Here is a 20,261-nt window from a genome sequence, read left to right as displayed (position 1 = left end):
AGAGACTTGGTGCTCCCGGAGTGTGAGTAGCCCCGGGCCGTGAAGCAGATGATTTCGATTGGCAGGGTGCAGTCACACGGAGCCCGAACACTCATGGAATCATTCGAAACCCTTTGCGAGGAAGCCGATGGTTGAGCACACTCATAACTGATGCACAGTCGCCCTGCAGGATATCCGGTTGACGAGAATCCTGAGGAGTCCTCCGACGAGGTCTGACGACTATTGTTCGCTAACGTCTCAGCGACGCGCTCCCGCAGATCATTTAGGGATATGTCATCCAAAAGGAGCTCGTGAGAAGATGAATCCTGGTCCTGTGATTTAACCTGAGGAATGCAGGTGGACTTTCGTCGCGGACAGTGTACGCATAGTTTTGCTCGGGGCGAAGGGTACCTACAGCGGACTTTGCGTCGCCGACCGACCTATGGAAGTTGTACTGGTAAGTATTTGACCAGGGTCCACCGTCCCCTTCTACTATCGTGCATAGGCTTACAACAAGACAGCTTCAATTGCCTTTTTGTATTTCGTTTCTGGCTGGCCTGCATGGTTGTAATCGAGCATCAGTCGAAGACGAGTTCAGGTTTGCCGTCAGAGTTCGATACTGTGGGAGAGTTCTTGCTGCCTGAAGCCATAAATTCTTGCCGTTTCGTGCCCCCGTGATCTTCCACCTTCTCCCTAGTAAGTACTTGCACTCGAACAGATTGTATTCTACTATCAAGGACAAAAGACCTCGCAACTGATGGAGATCTTGGATGCATGGGACGTTCTCAGTTGTTTGGCCATCAGCGAACATGTAGTGAGCAACAACTTGAATTTCAACCTTCCCTTTAACATGGGGATATGCATAAGCCATAACTATGTTCCTTTCTTCCCCTTGAAAGCCGCCGCTTCGACTGCCAAGAACACAAATGCATGCAACTGGAATTAAATGACGATTCACTCAAAGAAACTCAAGTCTTCCTCGGATGAATTACTGCGCAGACTGACAAATCTTCAAACACTAATGCCAACGTCGCACACCCGTGAGGGACGGCCAGACAACTACCTACTTAACTCAACTCAACACTCTCTCAAACCAAATCATCTGACCATTTAACGCAGGCTCCAAATCGAGACCCAGCCTTTCCACAGCCCCCGTCGCACCCACGTAAAACTCCGCTGCAAAATAATCAGGGTCCACCCCTTCCGCCTCAGGCTTATACGCCTTCGCGACAAAGAAGATCCCACTGGCATGCTCCAAGCGCAACCAAGACTTCGCGACCCGATCCATCAGATCAGCATGCAACTTACCATCCTCCAGAAACAGCGTGATGGGGCCATGGCCCGGATGGAAATATGTTCCTGTATAATGATCTAGCGACAGAGGATGGGGCAGTCGAAGTGTACGCCCAGGATACAGCCGGCGCTTGACCTCCTCCATGCCTTGAAGCATTGTCTTCTGCCTCTCTTGCACAATCGCGTCGATCTTGGCGATATAAGCCGCTCTGTCCTCGTCCGACTTGCCCAACAACTGATCCAGTAGATAGAGATAGAGCTCGAGCTCGGCGTATCTCGCCTTCTGCGTGTTGCCCATCATCGCGAAGCCGAACTTCTTGCTGGGCACAAAGCCTACCATGATTCCAAATCCCTCCCAGCTCCCTGAATGCCAGTACAGCTGCTCGCCGTGATAATTATCCACAAACCATCCGAGTGCATAGAGGTGGAATTGTCCTGGAGGTACATTTATGTCCTCCCAGCCTCCGATGACGGTACGCGGGAACAAGAGCTCTCGGTACCCTACCCGTGATATTGGTGCGCCTTGGTAGATCAGGGTCCGGATCCACTTCGCGTAGTCGAGGACATTACTCACGATCGCGCCAGTGCCAGTCGTAGGCGCGTAATCCATGTATGGGCGCTGGACGTGGCGGTTCGTTGTCGGATCCCAGGTGTACCCCTTCACCAGGCGCTGCGACGTCGCTGGACATGCTAGAACTTCTTTCTTTGAGAAATAGGTGTCCTTCATCCCCACGGGCTTCCATATGCGCTCTCTCATTAATTGCCCCAAGCTTTGTCCGGACAAGGTCTCCAGCACATGCGACGCAACCATGAACATATGGTTGCAGTAATTGAACGTCGTGCGCGGAGCAAACGCTAGAGGTAAGTGACGTAGCTTTTGTACCTCTTCACGGAGCGTTTCGTTGGGCATGGCTAGGGACATTGATGCCTGGTGCCCTGGTAAGCCGGACCGGTGGGAGAGCATGTCTTCAATTGTGGTATTGGCGGTGGCGTACGGATCTGCCAAGACAAAGTCCTCCCTAATCAGAGAAGAGACTGGAGTATCCCAACTGATAGGGTTTGAGGTTTCCTTGCTGTCGTCAATAGCCATCGACATGAGAGCGGCAGTGAAGGCTTTGGTCGTGCTACAGGTGTCGAAAAGAGAGTCGACGGTCATCTTCTTGTCGGGGAATTCCGCAACTCCGTAGGCCTGCGTGCTATGGTCAGCGAGCTGCTTGGTTTAATCTTTGGTTGGGACAGTACTTTAGCTGAAGTGCTAGAACCATGAACCACAGATACTGTCAGACCAGGCACCTTCCATTTAGCCAGTTGCTCCTCAACCAGCGCGTCGAACTCCGGAGTTAAAGGAGACCTGTTCGACCGCACAACCATTGTCGAGTATTAGAACGCTGAGATAGGTAGTTTTCCACTTCAATAGGATTCCCGGAGAGATGTCACAAAAGTTTGCAAAGCGATGGCGATACTGCTGCCGGAGAGGATGAGCGGGGAAGCCAGGTGGAAATAGTCAGCGGCTTATCTCTTCCCTCGAGGCTGCAGCCGCCCGTAACATTGCCTGTTCGGGTAAGTCGCCCTCGATCCCTGTCTTTGGCGTATTTGTCTCAGAATCGATACTACCGGATTCATCTTCCGGAGCGTACATAAATCGAAGCCATCTACTAGCCCGGCGAAATGCAGAATACAAGGCTAGGACCTATCCAGGTTCAACTTGTCAAAGAGCCTGGCTTCGCATCATGGCAAGTTCATTATGTCACGTCGCTAATTTGTACTCGTACTGCAAAGGCAAAAAGAGGACTGGAAGGTGTATGTTCATCATATTTGTATCATCTGCGCAGTGCTTGCTCAATCAAATCAGTGTCCATATCGATGTCAATCTGATGAAGAACCTCCTCCCATAGCCCTGGATCATCATTTACGTCAAAATCGAAAGATATGTCCTGCATGAAAGAAATATCCTGGTTGTGAGCTCTTTGATCTGTCGGCACCGGTGGCTCCACGACGCTAGAAGATGGCGTGTGTTTCTGAGTACTGGCGGGGGTCGCTAGGACCTGCACGTCCTCGCTTGCCTCGTTCCCTGCGCGAATAGGCCCAATGGTGGATTGCAACTCAAGAAGTAATGAGTGGCGAGCTTCGAGGATGGTATTTCCTCGATCGGCCATTCCACGGAGGAGGTTCAGTGCTGTTGCCATGGAACGCGCATTAGGTTCATTGTGAGGGAATGCCGCATTAACCATCACTAGCAACAGGGCGGCTGAAAAAATATACTCCCCGTCTAGATAACCATAGGTTGCTGTCGTGTCGTCAATTTGCAGCTCCAATAATCATCGCAGCAATCAAGACACGTACCAACGAGATTTTGCTTGCTGGCAGCATCCATGATCATGATGGTCGCTCGAGCGGCTGAAATGCAGCTCTCGATAACTTGCACAGCGTTCTGCGAAAGACCTTCCTTCCAGTCACCCGTGACCGACCCAGCCGTCTCTGCATCAAGACGTCGCTGAATTACATAAAAGACCAACGGTCTAGCCGTCATATTCACACACGAATAGAAATGCAAGAATAGAGATACAGACTCGCGGTTGATGTGCGTTCCAAGAGTCGAGAAATCGATGCGCAAGCGATCGGGTACTCGGCGCAGCCAGTCAAATAACTGATCCATGATGCTTTGCACAGAAAGCAAAAGGTTTGATCCAGAACGAGGTTTCTTGCGATATATCTCTAGAGGTAATTGATAAGTTATGGTCGTTGTGGAAAGCTCAAAAGATGACCTTACCTTCGCCAATGCGACCTAGGATTCTTGACAGTTGGGTATAGTAAATGAGCACTACAGAGGGCCACGGTACGACGTCGCTGGGATTCTGCACAAAGTCAGTGGATGCTCGCACATCGTTTCTCACACAAGCACTCACGACGGGCTGAGGCCAAGTGGTTCCTATGTCTTCATCTTGAATAGTGATGGGATTGCCAGATTTTACAGAGAGGAGCCTAGGAGCATGTGAGCTAGTGTCGATGCTGCTCTATTTAGCCGACACTTACCGGTCTAGACTGTACACGGACCACCAGGAACGACGTCGACGATTGCGGTCCTCCTCGCTCATCGCTGGATCTGAGGCTTCCTGGTGAAGCCCGAGTGAGATGGCCATTCGAAGGGCTGTGCCGATCTGGTCACCATGGTGTCAAAACTTTTTCCGGCATTGAGATGAAAGACACGTACGTAGAGGAATGCAGCATCCCGCCGGTTGAGGTTCTGCATGTAATATGCCACATAGCATAGTACTTCGACGAAGAAAATGGAACCTTCCTCGTGGATGTCCGGTAGAAAGCGAAGTGCATGTTTGAAGTACTTAAAACCAGGTGGACCATCGTCGCCGGACCACTGGTTCACGGAATAAAGCAGCCCGTATGAGATGATAAGCAGAACTTGGCAGTAGACCAGGCATGACTCCCGGCTCAGAAGATCTGGAGTTTGATAGTAAACTATATGGAGCCGCTCCTCATAGTCCTCTGGTTGAATAAGAGAGAATATTGTTCCGATATAGCTGTACTGCACCCAGTATAGGCGCTTGGCGTACTCGAACGGCGGTAATTGAGGTAAAGCAGGGGATATAGCGCGACGCAATGAGCTTGGGTCGTCATAAAGTGGACGCACGTCCGACGCCAAATTCTTGGAGGTTGGATTCAGACGCTTGATCAGATGGGTGGCCGATGATGCTCCAATGAATTCTGATCAGATTACCATACATTAGTTTCTTTCTTGCATGGCCGGGAAGGGAACATACGGTGCTCGCCCGACCGGTTGAGAAGAAGGTTATCGGCCCCATTATACCACCAGTCATCTCTCTCCAGTGACGTCTCCACTGGGGTCATGGAAAAACTCTTGGAACCTGAGGTCGAGCTGGCAGCCGGTGGAGGAGGGCGACCGCTGTCTAGGCCCAAGTTAGCTGGGGACCCTGGTAGCAATCACTGAGCAAGACGAACTTTGACGAGCGGCTTGGGCATCGGACAGTAAACGACGGAAATAACTGTTCGGTCAATTCATGGTTACTTGTTCATCCTTGTCAACTCACCTCTCCGTGATTGACACACGTTTCTCCGCTTCGGAATACACACAATCGCAACCGACGTCCTCGCACGCAGCACATGGGAAGGGTGGATTGCCAGCGCAGCGGGTCTTCCTCGAGCGACATCGATTACATCTGCACGAAGACGTTAGTGGTTCGGACTTGCAGGATTGGAGACCAGACCGTCCATACGCTACCATCGACCGTCTGGCGTTTGCGCGTTCTTCGGCAGATCGGTGCTGCAGCCCACGATGGGCCTTACCATGAGTCATCTTCGGGTTCCCTTGCTAGTGCTTATAGTCCGCTGACAGGTCTCTTTCAATAAGATGCTGTTCTGTTTGACTTCTGACGTTCGGATACGGTGTCGACACAAATAACTATTGTTGGGGAAACGGCAACTGATAAGAGAAACCGCCCACGTTGAGCATTTGAGTCACGGTTGCTCTGATAAGGGTCAACGATCATGTAGATAAGAAGCAGAAAGTCTGAACACGAGAACCACGATCAGCATCCTACTCCACTTTGTGCGTGCGAACAGATCTCGTGGTGTTCCACAAGGCAGGCTTGGAAAGGTTGGCTCCAAAACATTGCGGGGAAATGCAAAGGCGGTGACCCAGATGGGATAGTCATATCCATGAGTGCTCCATGGCTGATGATCAACCTGATCAACCACAATCACAGCCGTTCCAGAGCCACGCGATCCATTTCCCTATTCATCCCTCAAATTGCCTTCAGCCTCACGATTCATCGGCCCGCTCAGGATTCTTGCTGCAGATTTGCCAGCTTGTTGCTGAAGTCTCCACCAAGATTCTGTCGAGGATCAAACTTCTCGGCCCGAGCGCCCCATGACCATGCACCCTGGGGAAGCAGATTCCCATCACGTAATTGACACATCAGCGCCAATCATGACTCCCAGTACATCGTTCAAATGAATCCACCCGAGGTAACCCGTGGCTGGGGACCTTTCAGACGTGTCCCACGAGGCGTTGTGAGTTGATGACGTTGAAGGGATGTTGTCTCCGTTTCTTTTTCTCGTCCCGGTTTCGGGATAACGCGGCTGGAGGAAATCATATCCCCCGGATCGTCATCTGGCCAGGTATATGAGTGTACCACTTCTTTCGATCTTCTCTGCAATTCGAAGTTGCTGGGAAATGGAGGATAACCGTTTTGGGCATTTGCGATCATGTCGCTGGCTGTGATCGTCTTCATTCTGGCCATGCTGGTCCTGGCTAATGCCTCCCGCTATTATACACACTTGAATCTATTTCCGGGCCCCTTAATCGCAAGACGCTCGAGCCTATGGCACATATACCTGCGTAACTCGCCTGGTTACGGTCGGAGGCTCTCAACTCTGCATGCAAAATATGGGAGGATCGTCTCGTTGGGTCCAAATCGGTTCAGTGTCTCTGATCCGGGGATCATCTCCCGGCTATATCAGACCCAGGTGCACAGTAGTAGCGTGAGTCCATCACACTCTTCTCCCCCATAGCTCCCTCTGTTGACCTGCATTTTCTAAACAAATTAACAGTCACTCCATGGTCAAGATCTTGGGGTTCCAAATTACGACGACGAGTCCCACATTCCGACCAGCCGGCGGGCTAGACTCTGCGAATACGAAGGCATCATGGATCCCCCGACCGAAGAGCTTCTGGGGGCCATGACAAGACACCGAACCTTAGACCTAACAGCCAACCTTCGAATTTTTGCTACGAGATTCTGCGACAGATTCGTCTTTGGCGAGAAATCCGCTGTGGCTCGCTTGCGGACCCAGGCGACAACGTCCCGGGTCAGATCTTCCATTATAGAGCATCTGCTCTTCAGAAGCCCTATATTATCGCTGAAGAGGTACCGTGGGCGTCAGCTTGCCCTCTGTTCAATGATGCCAGTACAGGCGCTCACGACCTCTACTGGCCTCGACAAACCAGCCCCAGACGCCATCAACATTGCTAGCAGCGACGCTATCCTTGCACCAGACGATCTGACCACTGAAATCGAGTCCCTTATCGCAGCTTTTACGTCCGTCTTTACATTTCTTCTCAGGAATCAGAGTATCTTAACCAACCTTCAAGATGAGATTGACTCAGCCTTCTCCAACGGATCTTTATCTCCCATCCCTCGCTGGCGAGAGATATCACGCCTTCCTTACCTCAATGCTGTAATGAAAGAGTCTTTGCGCCTCACCTGCGCCATTAACGCAGACAAAGAGTTCCATGCATCTGCCGTCTCATACGATCTACTGCCGGAACGCGCGCTCCCGAGTGACACGATCATCGTCTGCAACTCCTCCGTCGCACATTTCAACGTTAGCATCTACGGAGACGATGTGCATTCATTCCGCCCAGAACGCTGGCTTACTGCCGATGCGCCGCGGCGCCGGCAAATGGACCAAACCATGTTGCTTTTTCACCCAGGTCTACACGCTGACTCGAAGGTCCGTGCCACTTGGCTAGAATTGAAGAAGGTGGTCGTTCGGATCTTGCTTAAGTTTGATGTAAGCTATGCTGTCCCGGACACATTCCTAGCTCTCTTTACTCACAGCTCATGCTGTTGGTGCAGGTCCGCGCTCTTGCACTAGGCCAAAATGCAGAAATATTCCCATCTCCCCTAGCGCCTTCAGCTATCGTTACTATGGCTCCTAGAATGCCGGGTATTCTGGGTCGTCAATAGCTTCTATACGCACGCTTCTCGTTAACCTCAATTCGAGCCAACAATCGTGATTTGGAATAGTATCACTCGCGTGTGTAACAAACAGAAACTTCTTAGCGCCAGGAACAGTTGTCTTGCTACGGCAGTGCTGAGTCCACACGCAGACTACCTGTCCTCGAAGTCTCTTATTTTATTTTCATTTCAAAGCCTGATACCCTTGCACAGACTATCAATATGCCCTTCACACCACCAATGTTTCATTTTTTATTGATCATCTAAACATCCATTTTGATCTCGGCTTAATCTGCGCTTCGCGGTCGCGGAAGGTTGTCCCGTTTCCACCCGAGCCTCGGCTCAGCCGACCATGCTCTATCCGAGACTATCTTTGGTATATATATGTCTAACAAGAACCAAATACAAACAGTGAGCAATCCACACATGTCTTTCTGTGATCGTAGAGGTCTGCCCACGCCAGTGATCTGTATCTTTGCTCGCGATCATCAACATTTGTGTGAGCTTAGAGATTAATCTAGCGATCTGAGTGCGCATACCATAGATGAATACCGGCTTGCCTTGTCGAGACGCTGATTCGATTTATCCAATTTGCATGATGAAGTCGTCGCGTACTTGCAACGCAGGTAGCCGATATCTTCAGATTTGCGTGCACCGGTATCCGAGGACCGGACGTTATGAAAGGGCTCGGTGGGAGGTCGTACTGAGAGAAATCCAATAGGCTCCTTGGAAGATTGGGTCTCTCCTTCCCTCTGTAGGATGCTCCGCGTTAGGAGGAGAAAGAAATATTCAACTTGATAGCCCGCAAACGCATCTGCGCAGGTGAGATGTTTCTGGTAGAATTCTTCAAAAGCAGTTAGCATTTGCACCACAGTACGGGCTTTCTTGCTGATGTCTGCTTTTGGCGGATTTTGACCCGGGCTGCTTGGGTGGGATAATGGCGCTGTTGATAATGTGAGCCTCAAATGAGTGAAGCTCTTTCGTATGCTGGTGGATTGATCGATCATCCGTGATACTCGCTTCAAGTTGACGATGTGGATGCGTCAGCATTGTAGATGCAAATCTATTGACACCCACACCGAACAGTTTAGACGTACCTTCTCCTGACATTGCTCGTATAGCTCTGCTATGATGGTTTATGCTTCCACAAGCAAACACACTGTCTTCCGGTGTCTGCTTCTCATCTTATCTTCAGGTAGAAGGAGTCAAGGCTCTGGTTGTCCGGCCTGCAGGCAGGGGGTACGGGTGGCGTTGTCTCCGCTCGCGCGTCGCGCTCCTTTCAGCCGGGGTAGCGTTGTAAGTATGCTAACTCATGTGCGCTGTATGAGACAGTCGAACTTGACTCAAGACAAAAGTATATCAATCGGGACTATGCAGAGCGCAAGAGACAATGAAGACCTGGGGGATTCGAGACGGATGGAGGTCACTGTGTCTGCGGAAAGAAGGCATCCAGCATGCAGAAGGCACAGACTCTTCTTGATCAATCAGCACTTAATCAGGCTACTACAGTGAATGAAAAAGAGATCGTGACCACAGAGACATAGAGCCGTAATCGAAGGGAATACTCTCAGGGAACAAAAGCATGAAGCGCCTCGCCAGAGCTCAGGCGTCGACCCACCACCTCACCATCACAAACAACACCCCCCAAATCGCGTTATCCTAAGGAGTTTTGCCGCTACGAAAGACACGAGCCCGCGTGGATCGAACCTAGGCTACTGCGCCGTGTCCTGTAGCAGCCCGACAGTCTTGCCGATTGCGCCACAGGGCCTGGGTGATTGAGAGTTGTGCTGTTTCAGAAACTGAGTACCCCCTTTTGCTTACTTGGTTAGAGCGGCATTGCTATACTTGAATTCAAGGATCCATGAGCTGAATGCTGAGTTGGAGAGTAGATATCGTCGGTGTGAAAAGATGCCGCGTACATATCCTTCTGTGGGGCGGGTTGCAGCTTGGCATTGATGCTTAATATCAATGCAATGAGGCTGGCGCTTTGGAGAATTTCTAAGGCTACCGTAAGCTATGTATACCTTACAACTCCACTCAGCAGCAGCAAATGAAGTGCATGCATAATTAAGCACCCACGTTCTAGAATCCATCCATCCAAGTACATCCGATTTGTTCCAGACCCAAGCCCCCATCCGTCACACCAGGAATGCTCCCTAAGGTCCAGCCCATTTACACTAGTAGTTACTTAGTCAGGGAGCTTACAGCATCAACGAAGGACCCTGAACGATATGTCCCCCACACAATTGTAGTCGCAGTGTTCCATAACTTAAAATCAAATGATGCCATCATCGCCATGACATCACCACCACCACAACCGCCTCCATCCGCGGCATCCAGACCAATCTCGATTTATAACTTACCCCCCTCCCCCTCCATCACCACTCAGAACCATTGCCAGATAAATACCCTCCTCCACCGCCAACACGACATAAAATGCCACCTCGCATCTCCTCCCCGCTTCTAACAACAAGACGCCTACTCAACCCTCAGTCCCTCCCCAAAACCATTGCTAGTACCAATCCTCGAATCTCTCTTCCGTCAGCATCAACGACACCCACCACTATTACACTCACACTTCACAAACGAAACCACAGCACAAACCCAACCCTCCAGAAGTACACGGCAGGCAACATGACCACCCAGCCCCCGAAAAACGAAATGGTGTATCTCCCCGGCGTGATGTCGCCGAGCCGCAAGTTCGGCGTCTTCCGCAAGGTCCTGCACACGGGCCTGTACTCGCAGTTTGTGGCGATGGAGGTGCCTGTTAACGGGGAGATAGGAGATGAGGTATTTCCTTTTTTTTTTTTTTTTTTCCATACAATAAGGAGTGGTTGTTGGGGAGGGGAGCGGGAGGAAAGGGATCAATTCAAGCGAGGGGTTTGGAGCGGAGCTACGCTAATCACCTGTCTGGGATGGTAGGTACACACCGTCGATCAAACCCTCATCTTCACGCACGGCACCGGCAAAGCGATTGTCGCGGGAAAGGAACAAGAGGTAAAACAAGGGGACGTGGTGATCGTACCGGCGGGTACGCAGCATCAGTTCCTGAACGTGGGGGACACGCCGTTGGAGCTGGTCACGGTCTACGCGCCCGCGGAGCATGATCCGCGCACCGTGCATCAGACGAAGGAGGAGGGGGATGCGCAAGAGGAGGCGGGCGAGGACGAGGCGCCCGAGTGGAGTCAGCGGAGTAAGAGTGAGAATGAGAGGATTGGGTTGGTGAAGGTGCCGAAGGAGTAGATAATTTGACTTGGTTTGAGGTTCGGGGAACTGTCTTTTCTGGTTCTAAATCATTTTGATACATGACACTGCATAGTCGTCTCCTTTTTTGACATGTAATGGCAAGTAAATGTGACGACTAGATTCAACGTGCAAATCCATGCACAGGACGCTTTATCGTGATTCCCAGCGATTGTAGCCTCCGATAGGGTGGCGAACCGTCAGCCTATACAGCGTCCATGGTCCCGGCTCCCTGGACGAAAGATGGAACGGACGCTTTCTCGACGATAAGCAAAGTCATCTACGGGTTCCCTCGCGCCTCGGTGACCGTGTTAGCGGAGTCAATTGCCCCTCCATCGTAAGACTCCTCCGACCCGCGACTGCACCATCCAAGGCAGCCATCTGTATCATTTCCCCCCTCAGTGTAACAGTCAGGGGTGCAGGCGCAGATGAGCCCGAAGCCGAGATGCATAACGGACCACGTGGTGATCAGACCGAAGTCGCCTATGGCACGATTAGCGAAACTGATCCATGTGCGCATCGACCTCGAGGCTTACGCTTGAGGTCACTTAGAAGGGTTCCATGAAGGAGACCGAGGGCAGCGCCGAACACAACACTATGAATTTTAGCATCGAGACCTTCTCGTCCCGCGAAGACATGGAAAGCGATGAGCGCAACATACTTAATCCCCATAACGACAGCCATCGAGAACGGTTTCACCCCGTACCCATAGATCCGCAAGAAGGCGACTTTCACCGCGAGGTAGAAAAGGATAGTGAGATCCAGTCCAGTGAGCCAAAGCACAAACGTCCAGGCAGGGAGCTGTGTTTGAAGACAAACCTGTGGGATCGCCCCGTCCCAGAACAACCGCGGGGAAAGGCACGTAAAACTGTGAGTCAGCCAAGCGATACAGCAGATCATGACAGACTTGGCCACAAGCACCAAGAGATGAGAGCGGGACATGGGAACGCAAAACAGCCATCGACAGAATGAGAGGGCACACAGCCGGGCTACGATCACTCCGGCTCCGTGAAGAATTATGTCGGCAAACTGGGTGTGCACATCTTGGATCGGCTTTTGATCGGTCGGGATGATCTTCTGAGAGCCCCGGTCTGCATCTGCGCGAAGGTGGCGCACAATCATGAACACGTAAATGCTGAAGGCGAAGAAAGTGAGTAGACTGGCAATAGAGGGAGGTTTGGCATCAGTTCTCGCGGGAGGGGTTGGTGCTTTGCGTGCAGAGAAGCAAGCGATGATGGCAAGGACGACCAGCGGAATCAAAAGGGCGACGATTTCCGTTGCCATGTTGCGGAGGAATACCTGCTCGAAGGCCGACGCAGGTGTTGATGAGGCCATCGTCGAATTCGCTTATTGTCGTTGATCGACCGCACAGTTGGGAGAGTTGAGACGTAGATAGGTAGTCAATATGAAACACTGCAGTACCTGATCTTTCATTCACGGTAGAAAAAGTCAGTGATCAAATTGGTGGAGCAACTGTGTAATGAAAGAATCTACCTGGGTATGAGAAGAGGATTGGTGTTTGTTGTGTGGGGTGAAGAGGAAGTGAGTGATGCGGAATCATGGTCACTTTATATCTCACCTTCCTTCAAGTTGCCTGCCTTGGGTTGACATTTTAGGAGGATGTGTGTATGATTCAACTTCACTTCATTCACTTCTGATAGACCGTGTCTGAAACAACCACAGCCAGCGCGTATATGACATGATGACAATAGCAGCTCCAGCTGTACAAGAACATCCCTGTCAAAGATTGCAGCTTTTTTTAGTTCATACATAGAGACCATAGTATTGAATGAAGTATGAAGTGCAGCATCCGCAAAAGTGAAGGTTTCCTTCTGCATTAGTCTACAAAACCTTGCCTCACTTCAATACTGCAACTGCGCAGGTTCGCACCACGGAAAACAACCCATCGCATTCTATTAAGTTTATCTATTATATTCTATACATATACATCCAAGCAAAAACGGAATCATGATGAAGACTTTTCCTTCCGGGCTCGCTTCCAACTAACAAGCATGAAGAACACCGAAGTGACCACCCCCAGACCCGCGAGTCCAATGCCCAGATAGAGCGCACCCCGATATCCTCGAAGCGCGTCTTTCCCTCCGTCGTTGACATTCGACTCGACCGTACCCGCGAACCCCAGCCCCAGCGAGATCGAGTAATTGACCGTCGTGGTAACCAGCGAGGCAGCGAGTCCCTGATGGTGATGATGCATCGAATTACTCAGAATCAAAGTTCCGGAGGGGAACGACATGTCCCTGTCACGCATTAGCCGCCCACTGCCATCAAGCAAAAGGAAAGAGAAATACTCACATTCCCCACGAGGTGATCAAACTTGCCACGAATGCCTGAGCCCAGTATGTCTGCTGCAAAGGTATTGTCGCCACGAGAGCCTGGCCGATGGTGAAGAAGCACATAGCGCAGAACATGATCACACTCGGTGGCAGCCTACTGAGCAGGAACCCCGTGACGAGGGCGGCCATTGCCCCTGACGGCGCAGCAGCAGACCACTTGGCGGTTGTTAATAAAGGCGAGTCTCCCTTGATCACCTCCATGAATTGGTAAAAGTAATAGATGACAATGCCGAAGCTGGACCAGCCCGCAGCAATGCAGCCGAGCACCCAGGCCAGATCTCCAGTGAGGACCGACCGGGGGATCAACGGGCACGAAGCCGAGCGTTCGACGAAAACGAAGATTCCGAACAGCACGAACCCGACGATGAGCAGAATATACGTATAAGGCGTGGGCCATCCGACCAGAGCGGCTTGATTCCAAGCAAAGTTGATCAGGACCAGTGCAGAGATGCCGGTTGTCGCACCCAGGACATCAAGGCGAGTCCATGTCGATAGCCCATCGTTAAAATGTGGTCGATGGGTGGCGGGAATCACCAGAACACCCAGTACCGCCAACACAAAGCAGACGATGCCCATCACCCAGTACGCCCATGGCCACCAGACGAGCTGCGCGAAGATTGAGGAAAATACTCCACCCACGATGAAGCCGCCAGGAGCAGTCGCACCAAAACAGCTGAAGATCATCTCCTTGCGCAGACCGGGGGGATATGCCCGACCGAGGATCGCAATCGCATTCGGCAGCAGCATTGCTGGACCAATCCCCTGCAGGGCCCGACAGCAGTCAAAGAACACCTTGTTGGACCATACACTGAATCCGGCGAGAAGCGACCACAGCCCGAACCACGTGAAACCGATAATGAACATGAGCCGATGCCCATACACGTCTCCAAGTCGACCCGCCACGAGAATAAAAGTGCCGACAGTCAAGCTGTACGCTGCCGCGAACCAGCTCAGTTGGCCCGCGCTAGTGGTGCCGAAGCTGTCTCCGATGATATGCGCAGGCGCAATGGACATGCACAATCCAGCCTGCGTCATGAATTGAGCCATGCATACGACGGCAACGAACAAGATCTCCTTCCAAAGCACTGAGGGCGGTTTCACTGACGACTGCGCGGTTTCTAGCCGAGTCAAGGCTTCGGGGTCATGCTCATCGGCTTCATCCTCAATTGGTTTATCGCGCAGATCAGGGCGAGTGGATGTAGACTCGGAGTCGGAAAAGGCGGACTCATCGTGGACTTGACGGCGGAGCTGTTCAGCCTGAACAGTCATTTTGTTTTTCACTTGTCGAAGGGTCTAACGGACATACAGCCAGTCTGACTATGCACCGAAATAGCGAACACCCACCAGTCGCGGGCCAGATCTCGGGGAGTCCCCTATTATAAGTATCACGAACCGGTACAACTCGTCATTCTCATGGTGTCTGCCGAGACCCACTCTGTCGCCACAAGTGTTCTATGCTGCGATACGGTTCGCGGACCCAAGCTGAAGGGATCTCCTTTGAATGGTCGGTAGGGCCTTGGGACCCATATATATGTCTTGTCCCGTCGGAATGTACTCCGGTCCCGACGGAACATCATCGACAAGAGCCAGAGTAGATAAAATCACTGCATCACGTATCGACTAGCGTGGCTAATTGGCTGGTTTATACCCTTAGGTATAATGCTTCCTTCTATCTTTCTTCTAGAATAATCTCACTCACTCGGAGATTCTGGTAGAACTCGATACTTCTGGGTTGTCTTGGGAGCTTACCGTCCGCTGGCAGATATCAACGAATTGTACCTGCCTCAAGCTTCGAGGCGCATCCCTTCCGTGACACGCTGAACTATTCACCTTCAGCACCTTGCGCCTGCTAAGCCCTTGCAAATAAGGGTGAGGAGTCTCTCAATTCAATTCTAAGTCGACACCCGTCCCAGCCGGAATGACAAATACGACTGACCGACAATGTATCGATCCCGATTCCACAATTCCACCTCCTTTTCCTCGAGTCCCTCCTTCCCTTCTGCAGATTGGATCTCCTTTCCCGCTCCCAATGTCACATACAACGGCAGAACATGCTCCACCGTTGGATGAGCGAGTGGCCAGTCCGCCCGCTGCGGCAACTGTAGGAATCCCTCTGTCAAACCCCGTGTCGTTTGGGGCGATGTCTCCAGAATCTGCAGTGCCGCTGACTCGATTGCTTTGACGACGGTCAGGTCTGTGCTCTCGCGGGTGGCCCGAAGGTTGTGACATAACATTCCCGAGCCGATGACGAGAATGCGACCGGGTCTGACGTTCTCATCCGTTAGTCTCACTTCTCGCCAAGAGTCTGACGCCAGGAAGCCTGAGTAGAAGGGCGTCAACTCACAGTCTCGCCAACACCCGACCCAGCTCGACATGCGCCGCATAATCCTCTCCCGCAAAGGACGAGATCTGGAGAATGGGCACGTCGATCAATTCCTCTGGACTTCCTTCAGGGAACATGAGTTTGAAGGGGACCCAACTATCTCAAGGGATTTAGTTAGCTCCTACGCCCACAACTCAAGTGACAAAGCTGGGCCCATATTTTCGGCATACGGAAACAATCAAAAGGAGAATAGGAAAACATACACCCCATGATCCAAATCCCGCTCCACACCCTCGGCACCAATTCCATGGTCCCGGAGATGCTGCAGGACCTGATCCCCTAACGCACGCGATGACCGGTGCGGGTACCCGTACTCGAAGACGTGCGGGAAAGTAGTCCTCCAGCTAGGTCCCAGATCGTGCCACACCTTGGTGGGTTCTTTGAGGTTGACTTCCACCGACCCCGGGGTCTCACTTTGGTGGTGACCACTGACTACAACAATGGCTTCGGGCCGGAGTTGGTGGATCTCCCGCCCGATTTGGCGGAGGTCGTGTTGGACGGGGCCGTAGCCCGGTTTGAAGAGGATGGAGACGCCACCTTTTGTTTGTGTGTGTGTGTTAGTGAGTGGTCAGTGGCAGGGGATTGGATGGACTGTACAGTACCGTGGCCGATGAAATAGGTTGGGAGTGGAGTGGGAGATGGCATGTTGGGCGAATCCCTTGGAGTACGGTATGTCTGAACTGAGGGGCGGGGGGGCGGGATTTAGCGTTAAATTGAGGGGTGTGAGAGTGCGTATTTGTATGCAACCACTGACAACAGTTCAGGCTATTTGCTGGCAGTAGTTCGCGTGTGCGGGGAGCAAAATGGCGTTATGATTCTATCGCTTCCACGGCTCGCACCCGAGTGGATTTTGCCGACTGCCGAAGAGCATTTAAGCCCCGACGGATCTCCGCTGTCGTTTTAGCTGCTACCATCTTTTGCTTGGCATCGAAGCTTCGCTTTTTAAGTTGCTCGCTGTACAACGATCTAGGCCTAGCAGCCATTGAATGTGCAAGGACGTGATCTAAATGAAGAGGCAGAAATCTGTGGGGCCCCGGGCCTGCCTGGTGGGTCCGACTCTTGTCCTATTGAAGTCACCCAGCTGCGACTGCGTGGATGCAAATCACATTCACTGTTCTAGGCCATCTACTTTTTGAAGAATGGGCTCGGGAGAATGTGTAGGTCATAGGCTCAAGGGATTCATGACAGTGAGCGAGAATGGAGCACTCCAAAAGAATCATGTGGAGGGAAGGTACTCTGCATGGCAAGAGACAATCAGTAAGCCATATCACACACTATGGATACATTAGGTACCACTCCGGCACTCCCCCAATGGCTTTTGGTACTGACGAATTGCAATAAAAAAACATACAACAGAAGGGATTCGCTGGTGGTCACCCACCCAACTACTAACCTCCCGGCGTGTGGCTTGAGTACGGCTGAGCGGACGGGAAGCCCTATTTTCCACACCCTGTGGTCGTATGTGCTTGTTACTTCTTGAGTAGGATATATCAGCTGTGAGGAGATGCATAACTTCGGAGCAATTGATAGAAGTCGGCATCGAATATAGTTTCACCTTGTCTTAGTAATAATGGGATGTGCTATCGAGCAGGTGGGGTGGCTCTCGAACCTCAAACCATTGGTTATATTACAAGTATGTGCAACTATGCAGGATAAGCTAGGGTCTTCCGATGAAGGCTGTTGGGAGAACACCCCATTCTTGAGATGAAGGTGGGTAGTAATGGTATGAAAGTAGTAGACACAAGCTACCCGACTCTGAAGTCTCGCCACAGGTCGTAACTGTTGAGGCCTGGTGCAAACGAGCCCTCAGGGACTGCTCAGCCGCCTCTGCTATCGAATGTAGCAATCACTAGACATGGAACTAGACTTTACCACCATAGCTGACCAACATGTAAGAGACGTTTTATCAATTGCCTAAGGGTGCGGAGAATATATGTATATACTCATTCCGACATTCTCTTCCGCCAGCACTCGCAGTGATGACGCGACCTATGCAAATTCAGCCATGTCCACCCCACACGCTCGGAAATCAATCATACAAGTTGCATAGCTCTCTTGCTCTCAGAAGAATTCCCCGGGCCACTGTTACATTGACAATGCGAAATCGTTCAAGACTATAACCATCTTACCAGATGCGAAGAAGATGGCAAGATCTGGTCACGCACTCAGCATCTACCGGGGAGAGGCTTGGTACAAACGGGACTACTCTCGCCAGAAAGACCAGGGGTATTTCTGTCCGGGTTGCCAGGTGAATGGCGAATGCAATGTGGTTTGAGTGAAGCCCATTTGCCCGGATCAAGTCCCGAAGCTTTGAAACGAACAAAGCTGCCGGGAATTCTCTTGCCAGCGGTGTTCACGCCGCCAAAAGACATCCAGGCACACGATGTAGCGGACTGCGCTCGCTTACTCTCGACACATCTAGTTCGTCTGGATCGCGGACACAGAAAACATTGGAAAACAAAAAGAGAACCAGAGTGCATCATCCGTGAATCGAACACGGGCCTCATCGATGGCAACGATGAATTCTACCACTAGACCAATGATGCTTGCTTATAGATTTTGTGCTTCTGCTAGCTACTAAAAATCTAACCAAATTATGTGTGAGACGGCGTAAACTTCTTGAATATCGCTTCAGAATCCCTCAGCCACCTTTCCAGGCGTTATAAGCGATCTATCAGATGATATGTCCTGTCTCCTGAGCTATATTTCGTTATAATAGTTGGTCTGAGCAAGTTGCTACAGAAGCATTCCGGATGCTTTATTGATTTGGATTGCATGGCAGCGGGCGTAGCCGTCCCGGCATGCGTCCCAAGGTCCGCCAACACCTATATATACATATCTTCCTTCGGACCGGCGGCCCGTTCCGGCGTTTAACCGCCCTTGAATTGTGTAGGTTTAATCCTCGAGTTGATTAGACATGAGAGCGCACCATGACGAACTCCCTGAGATATCAGGTTCACCCTTCATATTCTCTTCGCCGTTGCGGCATTTCCTTCCTATCGCTCAAGCCATACCTGATGTTTATACTCTTTGCCCGTCTCGCGGGAGAACATGATTGACCGTTTCTTGCTTGACCATACCAAGCAGCGCTATCATATCAGGGGATATCTGGTAGAAAATATCTGCAGGTACGGAAAAGGAAAAGCATCGAAAAGGGTCAGACCCATTGCAAGTCATCCACCTCATGTAAGCGATCCGCCAGCAACCTGACTTTGCCTTAATAATGATGCAGTCATGCGCTTGCTTGCAAAGAACTCTCTCCGCATTAAGCCAGGGGGTATGCAAGTTGGTTTCCCTCTCGAGCCAGCATCATCGCTCATGTTTCTGATAAGTCCTGGCCACCTAGCAGACCTAAATCACATCATCCCTTAAAATCCTCAATCAGGCCAACTGACAAATCGAGACAAACAAGTTATGTACAGTACAACACAAAGCAATATATATCCATCCACTCAACGTCAGACCCCTTATAACCTTACCACTCAACCCGGATGTCCCCAGCATCAACACCACGCCCCCTAAACCCCCTCCTCATCCCTCTTCCTTGTTGCCTCCTTAATCAACTGCAGAAAGTACTCCTTCTCCTCCCCAACCACCTCATACCCGCCCCACCGACGTGCAAACTCCATCATATTCTCATGCGTGCACTCCGCCTGCGAGCCCAGCCTGGGGACACAAGCCCGCTCCAGCACCATGTAGCGGGCCTCATGGTCACGCGCCTTGACGGCGAATGTCGCCCAGACGAAATGCGCCCCGCCGGGGGCGCTGTGCTCGACAAAGTAGCCCTCGTGGTAGCCCTGCGTGTTCAGCCAGACGAGGTCGTCGGATTGATTGTAGGCGAGGCACCAGTTGGAGAGGGCGGGGCCGGTGGTTTCCTTGCCGTATTGTTGCCAGGAGGCGGCTGAGGGGGCGAAGGCTTTGTCTGTTCAATTGTCAGTGCTGGGGTCGAGGCCGGGGTGTTGAAGTATGGGCTAATGAAGAGGAAGAGGGAGGGGGGAGGTCTACAGAGGTAGTAGATGCCGGTGCCGAGGGGGCCGAGCTCGGCTGCGAAATCTCTTCTATCGTTCTCGTTGAGTTGGGACATTGTGGTTATGGAAAAGAGGCAATGATTGAGGTGGGTTTGTTGTTTTGGAATAGAGGGTTTATGTTGAGAGTGAAAGCTGGTTTGGTCGGTGTGCTCGGGGTCTGTTGCTGATCTTTATGTCGAGACGTTCCCCATTCCGAGCCGTAGAGTACGTTTGATTCAAGGCGTACTGTGATGATGCCAACACGCTTGGCGAACTTCGAGATCTG

At 51.5% G+C, this 20,261-nt stretch overlaps 8 protein-coding genes and 1 non-coding gene across 9 annotated transcripts; 2 read left to right on the top strand and 7 right to left on the bottom strand.

Moving 5' to 3' along the window:
• Positions 1–792: 792 nt before the first annotated feature.
• On the bottom strand, positions 793–2,741 carry BP01DRAFT_415413 (beta-lactamase/transpeptidase-like protein). The gene is made up of 2 exons (XM_025579136.1): positions 2,515–2,741; positions 793–2,461 (listed from the first exon to the last, which is right to left on the bottom strand). Exons 1-2 carry the CDS (start codon positions 2,641–2,643, stop codon positions 1,052–1,054), a joined length of 1,539 nt encoding a protein of 512 aa, XP_025431897.1. The 5' UTR covers positions 2,644–2,741; the 3' UTR covers positions 793–1,051.
• A 276-nt stretch (positions 2,742–3,017) lies between these two features.
• BP01DRAFT_31814 (transcription factor domain-containing protein) lies at positions 3,018–5,783 on the bottom strand. Its single transcript, XM_025572628.1, has 10 exons — positions 5,523–5,783; positions 5,337–5,465; positions 5,248–5,291; positions 5,049–5,195; positions 4,484–4,992; positions 4,306–4,430; positions 4,179–4,254; positions 4,043–4,127; positions 3,616–3,987; positions 3,018–3,559 (listed from the first exon to the last, which is right to left on the bottom strand). Exons 1-10 carry the CDS (start codon positions 5,600–5,602, stop codon positions 3,093–3,095), a joined length of 2,034 nt encoding a protein of 677 aa, XP_025431896.1. The 5' UTR covers positions 5,603–5,783; the 3' UTR covers positions 3,018–3,092.
• Positions 5,784–6,019: 236 nt separating this feature from the next.
• BP01DRAFT_391274 (putative cytochrome P450 monooxygenase) lies at positions 6,020–7,997 on the top strand (the record flags this gene model as incomplete). Its single annotated transcript, XM_025578066.1, has 3 exons — positions 6,020–6,789; positions 6,859–7,821; positions 7,887–7,997. Exons 1-3 carry the CDS (start codon positions 6,514–6,516, stop codon positions 7,995–7,997), a joined length of 1,350 nt encoding a protein of 449 aa, XP_025431895.1. The 5' UTR covers positions 6,020–6,513.
• Positions 7,998–10,622: 2,625 nt separating this feature from the next.
• BP01DRAFT_382094 (cupin domain-containing protein) lies at positions 10,623–11,231 on the top strand (the record flags this gene model as incomplete). Its single annotated transcript, XM_025577351.1, has 2 exons — positions 10,623–10,778; positions 10,911–11,231. 2 exons carry the CDS (start codon positions 10,623–10,625, stop codon positions 11,229–11,231), a joined length of 477 nt encoding a protein of 158 aa, XP_025431894.1.
• A 280-nt stretch (positions 11,232–11,511) lies between these two features.
• On the bottom strand, positions 11,512–12,515 carry BP01DRAFT_397737 (uncharacterized protein; the record flags this gene model as incomplete). The annotated part of the gene is made up of 3 exons (XM_025578517.1): positions 11,512–11,714; positions 11,768–11,826; positions 11,893–12,515. 3 exons carry the CDS (start codon positions 12,513–12,515, stop codon positions 11,512–11,514), a joined length of 885 nt encoding a protein of 294 aa, XP_025431893.1.
• Positions 12,516–13,197: 682 nt separating this feature from the next.
• On the bottom strand, positions 13,198–15,049 carry BP01DRAFT_339163 (MFS transporter; the record flags this gene model as incomplete). Its single annotated transcript, XM_025573353.1, has 2 exons — positions 13,545–15,049; positions 13,198–13,489 (listed from the first exon to the last, which is right to left on the bottom strand). Exons 1-2 carry the CDS (start codon positions 14,852–14,854, stop codon positions 13,198–13,200), a joined length of 1,602 nt encoding a protein of 533 aa, XP_025431892.1. The 5' UTR covers positions 14,855–15,049.
• Positions 15,050–15,243: 194 nt separating this feature from the next.
• BP01DRAFT_422956 (DODA-type extradiol aromatic ring-opening family dioxygenase) lies at positions 15,244–16,659 on the bottom strand. The gene is made up of 4 exons (XM_025579602.1): positions 16,571–16,659; positions 16,172–16,505; positions 15,930–16,064; positions 15,244–15,850 (listed from the first exon to the last, which is right to left on the bottom strand). The coding sequence occupies exons 1-4, from the start codon at positions 16,611–16,613 to the stop codon at positions 15,478–15,480; spliced, it is 885 nt and encodes a 294-aa protein (XP_025431891.1). The 5' UTR covers positions 16,614–16,659; the 3' UTR covers positions 15,244–15,477.
• Positions 16,660–18,443: 1,784 nt separating this feature from the next.
• Positions 18,444–18,514, bottom strand: BP01DRAFT_t131. Its single transcript has one exon. It is a non-coding gene; the product is annotated as a tRNA-Gly (tRNA).
• A 972-nt stretch (positions 18,515–19,486) lies between these two features.
• On the bottom strand, positions 19,487–20,052 carry BP01DRAFT_382090 (uncharacterized protein; the record flags this gene model as incomplete). Its single annotated transcript, XM_025577350.1, has 2 exons — positions 19,487–19,890; positions 19,974–20,052. 2 exons carry the CDS (start codon positions 20,050–20,052, stop codon positions 19,487–19,489), a joined length of 483 nt encoding a protein of 160 aa, XP_025431890.1.
• Between the last annotated feature and the right edge of the window lie 209 nt (positions 20,053–20,261).

Source organism: Aspergillus saccharolyticus, assembly GCF_003184585.1.
Source record: "Aspergillus saccharolyticus JOP 1030-1 unplaced genomic scaffold BP01scaffold_12, whole genome shotgun sequence".
Lineage (NCBI taxonomy): Eukaryota > Fungi > Ascomycota > Eurotiomycetes > Eurotiales > Aspergillaceae > Aspergillus > Aspergillus saccharolyticus.
The sequence above is the reverse complement of the archived record's forward strand: the minus strand, read 5'-3'. Positions and strand labels throughout refer to the sequence as shown.